Genomic DNA, 12,079 nt, shown 5'->3' on the forward strand with positions numbered 1-12,079 from the left:
AACCCATTAACATCAGAATTTCACAAAGAGCAATACTTTTTTCCTTTTTTTCCTCTCTGTGATATCTGTGTGCCAAGTAGCAGATTTTCTCTCTCCCAGCCCGGCTGCTGTTTGGCTCTGGCTCTGCCGTGCTTGGCGGGGCCATCTGCAGGCATGGGGACATCCTGAATCAGCCTGGCCAGGGGGCTCGGGAAGCCTCAGCAGGTGATGCCAACTGGTTTGCACCTGGTGTGGCCCAGCACTGCTTAGCCTCTCCCATGCTCCTTTGGAAATCTGGGAGCAAAGCCCAGCCAGAGGCTCAGCCACAGACCTGACGGTGTCAGGGACACAGGGCCACTGGTGCTGTGCTGCCGGACATTAATGAATTCTGTGAATGCTCCGTTTGGGATGTGCTGTCCCAGGTGATCGTTTACAAGCACGAATATCCGGGTGGATCCTCCTGGCCTCGCTCCCGGCCGCAGCCGCAGCAAATCCCGGGAAGGGGGAGCCCACCCGCCTGCCCCGCAGCATCCCCACCCCCCTGGGCAGCTGCATTTCCATGGAAGCTGCAAACCCCTCGGACCCTCTGGGTCTCCTGATGCTCAGACCAGGAGATGGTATCTATACAGCGCTTGAAGAGGAACATTTATGGATGCAAAGGTTTATTATACTTAGTGAATAAAGCTGATAACGAAAAATCAGTATTTTCCATGAGGGAGAACTTTGCACAAACTTCAATGAAAACTTTTTTTTTTCTTTTTTTCTTTTTTTTTTCTCACAAAAACCAGACACTTCACAAAATTAATTTTGTCAAAATATAAGTTAAGCATAAAACTGGTGCCTTGCCCCCTTTGTGAGTGCTGCCACTGCTCTCTCTGGTACCCACGCTGTCTGTTACGGAATGGAAAGCACAGCTTATGTCAACAGGAATGAGAGATGTTTTGGTTTGGTTTTTTTTTTTTTTCTTCCTTTTAACACCCAAATTTAGATCCCGCTCTGGTGACTGATGGCACCAACCTCTCGCACAGGGCCTGGGGCGAGGGGCAGCGCTGGGGCCAGCAGCACCCAGCGGGGCTCGACAGTGGAGGAGAAAGCCCTTTTTGTTATACAGTGTTTATTAAGTAGATTCAGTCTTATATATGATATACAGATTCAAAAGAAAAAAAAAAAAAAGGATTCCACATACTTATGAAATCAGTGCATTTAGCAAGTAATACCATGGAGATAACAGCTCGATTAACAGCTCATTGGTCTTTGTTAAGTGAGGGGACAGGGAGTTGGCCTGTGCTAATCATTCCACAAACAGAACAGAATTAAGTTGCATCACATATATAATAGACACACATTCTAAGAATTAAAATATTAAGCCACATTTACTGGAAAAATCCACAGTATATAACACAAATAACTCTTATCAAGCTCGTTGAGGAGGAAGTGCTCATCTGCTTAAGAGCCACATGAAGTTGCATAGGTGCCTATCTGCAAAAATATCATTTCCAAAGGAATCAATTGATTAAGCAATAAAGTGTCACCTTAGAAGCTGGATTAAGTGCCATACGCTTTCTATGTGAGCCCTCGGGAAAGCAGCAGCTTCCCAAAGAGCCTCTTCTGCCTCGCTGGGAGCCTCCCGCGGGACCGCGCTCCCACCTCCACCCCAAGCAGCAGCCGGCTTGGGCGAGCTCACCCCCTTCCCTAAAGCATTCCCAATTCTGCTCAGGAGTCTTTTCCCCCTGGGCCCCTGCATCAGCTGGACCCTACGGGCAGCACCGCCCTCCACCCGTGTGGGAGGAGGAGGAGGATGGGGAGGCAGCAGCACTGCCCAGATCTGGTGCTTCAGAGCTCCGGATCAGCTCCCGATTGGAATCGCAGCCGATCCGTAAAACTACCGGGGGGGGGGGGGGGGGGAAAGAATACAACAGCTTGTGCAAAACCCAAAATTGCTAAAAGGGTGTGTGGGTTTGGTGGGGTGTCCCTGGGGCGGGCGCGGGCGGTGGGGGGGTGAGGCTGTGGCTGGGTTAAGCAGACGAACTGGGTGAGGGGCAGCTTCCTCTTCAACAGCAGGTCTGGCAGAACACACGGGGTCGGGAGTTCTGTACATGTAAACAGTACACTTTCACTGAGTCCAAAATTAGGAGCAAAAATACAAAGGTTCACATTGGTCTTAGGTAGATACAGGCGAAGAACTGAGCTGTGCAGCTCCGAAACAACCGAACAAAAGTTTCTAAAGCACCACTAAATTATATAAAAATCAGACCATGGACGGATTGTAGTTGGTGTCTGGTGAAATACTATGCTACCTTGTAAAAAGTTTTACAAAAAATTACAAATCAAAAGTATATTAACCCTCTGAGTTCAAAGCAGCATTTTTTTTTTTTTCATGAACTGGTACTAAATCCGACGGCCGCTCCGGGAGGGAAGTGGCCCTTGGGATCGGGGAGGTACAAGTTACATCTGCTCACAACCCTGGGAACGCTCTCCCATAGAGAAACAGCGTCATGGGAACCGCACATCCAGGGCAGCTATGGGTGTGTTGGAATAAAATAAAATTTAAAAAAAATAAAAATCTCTTGTTTTCGACCAGTGATCAGCTTTTCTTAACCAAACCCAAGACCATCCAGACTATTTGCTAACCCAGCATTCTCCTTCCACCTCTCAGATATCTGGAAAGCCGGTGTATTCTGCTCCTGCTTGTTCCTTCTTGTTGAGAACCTGGACTAGCAATTCCTGACCCCGTCCTGCCCAGTGAGAGTGCAGGAATGTGGCTGTGAACAGTCCTGGAGCACAGGGAGCCACGGTGGAGCACGGAGCAGCTGCAGAGCTGGAGATGTCTGTGGAGCTCATGCCAAAGGAACCAGAACGCTGTGGCTCACAAAAAAAAGGAAAAAAAAAAAAGGGAAAAAAAGGGGAAAAAAAAGGGAAAAAAAAAAAAGGAAGGCTCTGGAAATTCGGAGTCAATCCCGTTTGTTTTACAACTTGTCCCAGATGTGGCTGTCAGCAGGGCTTTGGGAATCTGAGTCTGTACCATTCAGCTGCAGGTTATGAACATCAGGTGCTGGGACAGGGCGGTGTTGGGCACCCTCCTTCGGTGTCCTCTACAGCAGTTTGACCAGGTGTGAGAGCTCCTGAACTTCCACATGTGCCGAGACAGGTTCAGAGGTGATCAGGAATGACTTGGATAAATAAAACTTAACCCAACTGTGGCTGTTGGTGGTCTGTCCATGTGCCCCCGGGTTACCTCTGTTTCAGTACAAACTGATGGCAAACTTATGGCTAAAGGTTCCTCTGCCTCTGCCGAGGAGGGAGGCACCGGCGTGCGTGGGAGACCACGGAGAGGGAGAATCCCGGGACAGCGATTGTCTCTGCCTCTCCTGCCTGAACGGTAAGACTTTTCACAAATGGCTGCAGTTACAGATTTTGTCAAAGGTTTGTTACTTCATGGTATTCACACAAAAATAAATATTTACATAAATTCCAAGTATGGGAGGATGCAGTGGACAAACCAAGCAGGCTTCTGAAGTGCTGGGGAAAGCGTTAAGTCTGAGCCCTGGCTGGGGGCTGGCGTCCCCGGGGCCCCCTCCCCACGCAGGAGGGGATGGGTGTGGCCACGATGCTCCTGGTTCCAGCATCGGGTCAGGTCTAAGAGCCACCATCACCTCGTCTCTGCACCGACCCCTCAGCTGCACCCCGCAGCGAGGGGCTGGGTCCCTTTTCTCCAAATGCTATGGGAAGTTTAAGGTTTGGGGAAAACAGTCAATGCAATGGTTGATCCCTTCTGCTGTGGGGCCAGGCACACCTGGCCTCAGGAGCCAGCAGTTTTTACTGTTCTGAGACTAAAAGCAGGGTAAAGTTTTGTTTTTCTTCCAGTGTGTGGAGCATCATGGGGTGCAGAGGGTACAGGGGAACTGCCCGGGCCTGCTCCTGGCCGGACCAGTGGCTGCTCAGGCCTGTGCCACCAGCGCAGCCCCCGGAGCAGCAGCCCCCGGCTGCTGGCTCCGAGTGGCCAAAAAATGAGATAAAAACTGGCTCCAAACCAAGAAAGTTTCTACCTACAAAACAGCTTTACACTTATCGAATTTCTATCTCGTGGTGTGGCCTTCAGCCAAGTGGGGGGGCTGCGGGGGACAGGGAGCAGCGGGACCCTCGCTGGTCCTGCACAGCTCCAGAGCACGTTGCATTGCTGGGCTGGGCTCAGCACCCCTGGCCGGAGCGAGGTCCCTGGGTTAGCAGCACTGGCAGTAGGTATTGCACTGAGCAAAACGAAGTGCATCATTGTGGGGGGTGGAAACAGGGCAGAATGGTCACTGGGCTACGGTTCTTCCACACTTTGGGAACTGTGGGCTTGTTCCAGGACTGTGAGCAGGGAGGGGGAAGGATCCTGGGCCCCGGAGAGGATTTTGTCAGTTCTGCTGCTCAGTGCTGCCCGTCTCTCCCGCAGGAGCGGGCGGTCACCACTCCAGCTCCCCTCTGGGGTGAGCCCCGGGCTGCCCTGCCTCACACCCCGCGGGCCCCGGGGCTGGCTGCAGACGGAGCGGAGCGCACGGCTGGGAGCAGCAGGACCCAGCCGGAGGTTCCAGCCTCCTCGGCACGATCCCCATGTCTGCAACGCTCACCGTCCCCAGGACCAGCACCGCCAGTCCTGGAAGAAGCCCACAATGGAGTGTGAGGTAGAGTACGGATGGTGACCGCAAGACAGTGTTTCTCAGGTATCTCCTTCCTTTCTTCCTTCCTTCTCTTATCTGCAATGACTTTAATGAGTGCGAGATGTCCTTCCAGCCGGAGGTCTGCTCAGCTTGCCGAGTCTCTGCGGGGGGTTCAGACCCCACTGCTGCTACGGGACCTCTTAGAACAAAGGCCTAAGCAGGACGCTTGCGCTGCTGTTCAGCTCCCACCTACGCTCACTGGAGGCTGAGCAGCCTCGATGTCAAGGGCTGGATGGCAAACTTGCTCCCTGTGGGACAAGGGTTCACCAGAGAAACAGGCAGAGCTGCCTGGAAATTAGTAGTGTAGTGATATGGAATGTGTTATTTCACAGGAATAAATTCCTTCTGATCAGACAGACAAAAAACTGGCAATCTGTACAAACTCAAAAGAATCCATTTTCAGAAAAATAAATTACTAAGGGGAGAGGAGGGTCCATTTCTCAATAAATATGTGATTCAGCTCACCTAAGACTTGGAAATTATCCAGGGATGGGAATCTAACATTTGGGTCCACAAAGGTTATTCTAAGTACATCTGCAGCCCCAAACCTCCCCAGGCTCCCTTCTGCCCTTCAAAGTCCCACATCCTTCCAAGCTGCAGGGTTGGCTTCTGGTCGGCCAGAGGCACGGGTGTTGGTACGGTTCCAAAATGTGTCCTTGTGCCCGAAGTCCCAGGTGCTTGGAGTGTAAAAGAAAACAGGTCTTTTGGATCCCACCTTCTAAAACTACATGTGCCCACCACGTGGCGGGAGGACGATGGTGGTCCTGAGCAGGACACCGCTGGGAGCCTCTTTCTAGCAGGTATAAATTGTCTTGTCGACCGAGGAGCGATGCAGACACGGGGAGTCAGTTCTGCTGTAAAATGAGGTTTTCCAGTTCGTCTGCAGAGCGGAGCAGGAACGCCGCCGACTCCCGGTAGCCGGCGATGAGCTGCCGCACGGCGCTGATCTCCGTGGGGCTCAGCTGGGCCGCCTGCATGCCCCGGCTGGTGCTGTTGGAGGGGGCTGTGCTGGAGGCCCCACCTTTCATGCTGAGATCGGTCGGACCTACCATGGAAAAGTGAGAGGGAAGCTCAGGCACAGCAACCTTTCCTGTGCTCATCCTGTTGTGATTCCAGACCTCTGCACCACTTGGGAGGTCCTCACAGTGCCCGGATAATGTGAGGAGCTCCCATCCCACAGACCCCAGAGCAGCCACTCACTGCCTCTGCAACAGGAACACAGGTCCAGAGGAGCCCACAGAGATGCTAAAAAGGAACATGCTGAGGGAATTGGGGCTGTTCAGCCTGCAGAAGAGAAGGCTCTGCAGAGACCTCAGAGCTCCTTTCAGTGCCTAAAGGGGCTCCAAGAGAGCTGGAGAGGGACTTTTGGACAAGGGCATGGAATGACAGAACAAGGGGCAACGGTTTCAACCTTACAGAGGGCAGGCTTAGATGGGATACTGGGAAGAAATTCTCCCCTGTGAGATTGGTGAGTTTCTGGCACAGGTTGCCCAGAGAAGCTGTGGCTGCCCCATCCCTGGAAGCGTTCAAGGCCAGGCTGGACAGGGCTTGGAGCAATCTGCTCTCGTGGAAAGTGTCCCTGCCTGTGGCAGGGGGTTGGAGTGAAGTCAACTTCAAGGCTTCTTCCAAACCAAACAATTCTGCAATTCTACAAAGAGGTCTCAGAGCCAATATGACAAAAATCCCATCCTGCAGCCTGGCACACAGCTCTGTGAAGAGAGGGTCTGCTGGGAGGTAAGCCAGCTCCTGTTGGCACCTGCACCATTAAAATCACCCTCCAGGTTATGGTTTTCCCTCTGCATATGGGGAGTAACATCCCACATGGGCTGCGTTTCCCTGGTTTATCTTGATGAGTGACCTCAGAAAGTAAACGCAGGGAAAAAGGTAGACTTATCTTCATGTTGGACTAAGTAAGAGAAGTAAAACAAAGAGCAAGAAACACACAATCAATTGGAAATGAGGAGGGAAATGCCAAGAGATGTACTAGAGACGTGATAGTAGTCAGGAAGAGGAGGCTGCTGAGGCTGCAGCCTGGAGGGAAGGAGAGAAGACACTGAACGGATCCCTGGGCTGTGAGCTGAGTGCTGCAGGGGGATGGAGCAGTTGGTGATGCTGGAGAAAGGCTTTGGGATGGCTGAGCCCCTGCTGGGTGGCCTGACTCAGCCATGGGACACCAGGGACATGGAGCAAGGACTGGGTGTTGTGGCTGTTTGCAAACCAGGATGGGAGGATTCAGCTGCCCTGAGCCCAGGTGGGTGGCACTGCTGATGGTGGCAGGGAGGGAAGCTCCTCACCCCGGGTGGAATGGAAAGCATTCAAGGAAAGCAGTGCTGGAGCTGCGGGAGGAGCAGCACCAGCAGAAGTGCTCCATGCCAAGAGAACCAGAGCTTCAAAGCGGGGGAGGAGGAGGAGAAGGAGGAGGAGGAGGACAAGGAGGAGGCTCTCATGCGAAGAAAGTAAAGGCAGGGAAAAAGGTAGACTTATCTTCATGTTGGACTAAGTAAGAGAAGTAAAACAAAGAGCAAGAAACACACAATCAATTGGAAATGAGGAGGGAAATGCCAAGAGATGTACTAGAGACGTGATAGTAGTCAGGAAGAGGAGGCTGCTGAGGCTGCAGCCTGGAGGGAAGGAGGAGGAGAAGGAGGAGGAGGAGGACAAGGAGGAGGCTCTCATGCGAAAGCAATTTCACTGGGCAGAAAAGGCAGCAGTAAACTGAGCCTGAGCTTGTTTCCCAGCTCACCAAGGGGGAAGGAGCTGGGAGCAAGGATGTGGGCTTCAGCAAGAATTGCCTGAGGTGGGGGATGGAGGGTGAAGACACTTCTGGGCAGCAAAGCCCTGCGGGGCCTCTGCTCAGAGGGAGGAGAAGAAGCAGCTCCTTGCAGAGTGCTCTTTCTTTGATGGACTGGGCAAGAGCTTGGGAAAAAGACAACTGCAAAACAGAGGTTTAAAAATCCCCTAAGAAAGAAATAAGGCGAGGTGCTGCTGGGTGCTGCACCCAGGGTCTGTTTGCTCCTCCAGGGACCTTCCAGCATGTTCACTGTCTCACATGGAGGAGCCAAAGGAGCGTGCCTGGCAGTGGGGACCGGGTGGCTGTGCTGTTCTGGGGAGGAACCATTGCTGTGAGGATTAGGTCTCAGCAGCTGGAGGCCGGGACAGGATCTTTATTCAGGGTTAAGAAGCATTAGGAAGGGATGATAAGAGTTAATCCCAGACAGGCATCTCTCAGGCCTCCGGAAATCACATCCTTCCAAATCCTGCTCCCGTCGGGGTGGGCTGGGGCAGGAGCCCAGAGTGCACCAGGACAGGCAATGGCAACCCAGGGATTGCAGAAGGACCGGACAAGGACTGGCAAGAGATCCAGCCCCTCCTGCCACTGCTGCAGGACAGAGCCAGAGGGAGCACTTGATCTCATCCCATACCTCTTTCTCCAGGTGTGGGCGAGTCACCAGGTACTTTGGAGCCTTCCTGTGTGCCCTGCTCCAGGATACTCTGCTCTGTTCACTTGCTCCTAATCTCAAGCCCTGCCTACGCTCTCCTTCCACCTTACTGCCCTGCAGCTGTTCCCAGGCAGTCCCCAGCCCCTCAGAGCCCTCCTGAGCTGTGGCTGTGCCCCCCACCCTGTCCCCATCTCCAAGAGCAGAACGGCTCATACCAGCAGGAGATCAGGGCAGCGATAGGCACCCGCCCCTGTTAATAATTAACAGAGAATCTGGTATGAATTCTCCTTTTTTTTTAAGTGACACTCCTTCCCTCTACCAGTGCCACCCAAACCGTCCTTCCAAGTGCAGTTCAACAATTAACCACCTGCTGATGACGTGAGCAGAGCCACCAGACAGAAGGGACAAGAGGGGATTTCAGAGCAGCTCTGTGCAGCAGTGGGAGAGGTGCTGCCATGACTGGGAGCTCTGTGGGGGCTGTGGGAGCAGCTCCTGCCTCTCCTCCAGCAACCAGCTCAACCCCACAGTGGGGGATGCCAGGAGCCCCCGGTGCACTGCCCGGGCAGGGGGCAGAGGTGATGCCAGGCTGGGCTCCCCGTGCCCCTGGCACAGCCACTCACCATTACTGTGGTTGCCCGTCTGGAGGGATGCAGAGGGCTGCAGGCTGCCCCCCAGGGACCCGTAGCCACGGTAGCTGTAGTTCAGGCTTCCATTGATGTAGACTGGGTCTTGGGAGTAAGATGAAGCTGGCAGTGAGTAGGAGGAGTGGGTGATGGCTGTGGAGTCTCTGGAGTGCTGCTTGTCTAGAGCGATCGGTTCGTCCTGCACAGGGGAAACACAGACCTATTCCAGCGAGGAGCCTGGCTGTCCTCTGTGGCCAGCAGGATGGACAGTGCAGGATGCCTGGCGTCCTGCAGCTGCAGTGTGCCCAATCCAACCCAGCATTCCCATCCCCACTGGCCTCAGGACACACCACAGGGCTCTGTTCTGCAGCCCCTCAGACTTTCAGAAAGACTTTTGACCCCACCACAGGACACCACCAGTTCTGTTCCCCGCCCACCTCCAGCTGCCAGCACTGTACCTGGGAGGTCTGGTAGATCTCCAGCCGCATCCTCTTGGCTGCTTTCCGCGTTTCGCTCTCGCAGGCGGCGGCCAGGATGTTCTCTGCCATGGCTGAGGTCAGGTGAGGCGGCGTGGGCCTGGTCTGCAGGGACACAAACACAGAGGATGCTCAGGGATGTGCTGCTCTGGGTGCTGGGACTGAGGGCAGGGCACTGGGGCGGCCACTCACCATCTCCATGCCGTTCTTCTTCATGCGGCGGCAGGACTTGAGGTAGGTGCGGATGCGCTTGCGCGCCCGCTCCTGGAACTCTGGGAACTGCCGGCTGCAGGACTCGATGATGGCCTGGATCTTCTCCTTGGGCTGCTTGGAGATGGGAACCATCCGGTCCAGGTTCTCGTCCACAAAAAGGCGCACAAACATCTGAAAATAGAGAAGACAGGTGGTGGGAACCCTGAGATGGAAGGCAGGCGGGCTCACCCTCCCTGTGGAGCTCTCCTTACATTGAAGGCCTTTAGCCTCTCCGGGTCCATCCCCTCCGAGTCATTGATCTTATCATTGTCTTCATGGTCGTCGTGGTCATCGTCATCTTCATCAGCTGTGGGGGCCCTGCCGACAGTCAGGTCCTCGGGGCAGCCGCTCACCTCTGTCTTGATGGAGTCATAGCTGCCAGAGCTGTACGGCGGGGACTGAGAGGAGACAGGGGTTACCACCAGCAGCTCTCACCTCATGCACCCGCCCCTTCTCCTTGTCTTCCTATGTCTGATCCCTCCCCTGCAACCCAGGGAGATGAACCCATGGCCAGGCTCCCCTGAGTGTCACCTCCTGTCTGCTTTGGGCAGGGGGGAGCATGGTGGCCTCAGTAAGCCTGTGATAACCTGGTGGCCCCATAACAGCTGTGGCTGATGGGGCCATGGCTCTGCCTGGTCCTGTGGGAAACATTGCCTGACCCAGCATGAATGGGCTCCTTGTCGCATGGTGGCTGTGGCACAGCTGGTCGGGGGTGAGGTGAGCCCACTGCAGTGGGGCAGCTGGGGTGTGGGGCATGTGCTCTCCCAGAGCATCCCAGGCCGTACCTCTGCTGTGGTCTTCACCCCGTACTTGACCCTGCTGCGCAGGCCGTCGGCACTGCAGCTGTCAGACTGGTAGGAAGGGGTGATGTGGGCAGGCGTGAGCTTGTCGCAGAGGTTGATGGGCTGGTCGTCAGCGGAGGCGGTGAAGTCCATGGGGGCTGTGGTGCCATTGCCGTTCATTTCGGGGAAGGCGCTGTCGCCCTGCGTGCTGCTGGAGGTGGAGGGGTTCAGGGTGGAGGAGCCATTCCCGCTGCAGCTTTCTGACGAGGAGTCATCTGCAAGGAAGGGTGTGTGTCAGATCCTTGGCACCCTACGACCACCTTCCCGAAGGTGCTCTGGGCTCACTTGGTGGCTGAGTTACCCCTGGGAGCCAGGCTGGCACTACTGCACTTTGGGCCCTGGGATGCAGCAGATGCTGGTGTCCATGTCTGCAAGGCCATTGTCACAGGGATCCACTCCCTCATCCCTCAAAGCACAACAGGTGCTGCTGTGCCCCATGCCCGAGCCACCCATCCCTCCGCAGGTGACAGTCCCCATGCCTCCGCCCTAGGCCATGGTGCCTGGGTTTGAATAAGAACTTTGGAATTTGGTCCTTTTCAGTTTCTGTTTGCATTGCAGGGAGGAGAAAGGGACACTGCCTCTCCCTGCCAGGTCCCCTGCCATCCTCCTGGCCCAGTTTGGGGCTGGGTGCAATGGGAAGTGACAAGTTCCAGCACTGGTGGTTAAGGGACATGCAGTTCTGCAGAGTGCTGGGCCATGGAGATGACACATGAGGACAGGCTCATTTGGGTAGGAAAACCCTGAATCCATGGTGCCTGGAAGCAGCATTAGGAGCTCTGCTCACAGCTGGCACCACCCAGCAAGGCTCCTCCTTGGCATGCTGCTGCAGGGAGGGGACAGGGACTGCACGATGTCCTTCCTGTCTCACTCAAAGCCCAAGTGACCTACACCCTACATGGACACTCCTGTTCCCAGTTTCCAAATGCCCTAGAGCCATCCCCACAGCACATGCAAGGCCTTTTCCCCACCACACAAGCAGGTCAGGGTCCTGGCAATGGTGGAGCCCTGCACACCCAGTGCACAGACCTTGGCTGCACTCACACCCCAGGCCCTGGCACCATCGCCCTGCCTGTGCCTGCTCCCACCACGGCGGCTCCCAAGGAACAGCCCAGCAGTGGCAGAGAGCCCAGCACTGCCTGCACCCACCCTGCCTGCACCTGGCTAGGGAGCCCAGCCCTGGGGCCAGGCACGACATTTCAAACTGCTCAGCCCGTTCCCTTCCCTCCCCCTCGCCGCAGTAAATCCTTTATTTCATTAGGTGCCTCTGCGAGAGGGAAAGGGCGAAGCACGTGGGAGCCGCTTCCTGCGCCAGCGTGCGCCGGGCGGTGAACAAAGAAGCTGTCGGCAGCGACGAGCAGATGGCCGTCCCCGCGCCCGGCCCGGCCACCGTGGGACAATGGGCCGGGCCGTGGGGCGGCCGCAGCCCCGCGCCGATGGCTCCTGGCACATGGGCGCCAGGTCCAAAGGTGTGCAGGCGCAGGGCGGCGGGATGGTGCCCAGTTGCTGCCATCCACCCTCCTCCTCCTCCTCCCCCTGCCAGCACCTGCGGGAAACTTTCCTGCGAGGCTGGGCGAGCGCTGCGGTGACCCTGCGGTGGCCCAGGACTTTGTATCCCTTAAAATAAACACACTTGAGGACACTGGGGCATCCCAGCCGACCGTGGGGCCGGCTGGGGCTGCTGCTGCGTGTCCCCAGTCACCCCGCCACGGGTGCCAGCGCTCGCTGCCCACTGCCCAGCCTCGCGCCTGCCGGCTCCTGGCCCCATGA

The 12,079-nt window shown here is 55.6% G+C and overlaps 1 protein-coding gene across 3 annotated transcripts in view; it reads right to left on the reverse strand.

Annotated features, from left to right (window-relative positions):
• Positions 1 to 2,925: 2,925 nt before the first annotated feature.
• NOL4L (nucleolar protein 4 like) overlaps positions 2,926 to 12,079 on the reverse strand; it is a 60,276-nt gene continuing 51,122 nt past the window's right edge. For all 3 annotated transcript variants that reach the window (XM_041396189.1, XM_041396190.1, XM_041396191.1), the window contains 6 exons: positions 10,256 to 10,527; positions 9,683 to 9,868; positions 9,411 to 9,602; positions 9,201 to 9,323; positions 8,740 to 8,941; positions 2,926 to 5,724 (listed from right to left, as the gene is read on the reverse strand). In XM_041396189.1, coding sequence (XP_041252123.1) covers positions 5,525 to 5,724; positions 8,740 to 8,941; positions 9,201 to 9,323; positions 9,411 to 9,602; positions 9,683 to 9,868; positions 10,256 to 10,527 — 1,175 coding nt within the window. In that variant the 3' untranslated portion in view covers positions 2,926 to 5,524. The remainder of the gene's footprint in view (positions 5,725 to 8,739; positions 8,942 to 9,200; positions 9,324 to 9,410; positions 9,603 to 9,682; positions 9,869 to 10,255; positions 10,528 to 12,079) is intronic.

This window comes from Onychostruthus taczanowskii, unplaced genomic scaffold, assembly GCF_017590055.1.
Source record: "Onychostruthus taczanowskii isolate IOZ18803 unplaced genomic scaffold, ASM1759005v1 scaffold126, whole genome shotgun sequence".
NCBI classification, from domain to species: domain Eukaryota; kingdom Metazoa; phylum Chordata; class Aves; order Passeriformes; family Passeridae; genus Onychostruthus; species Onychostruthus taczanowskii.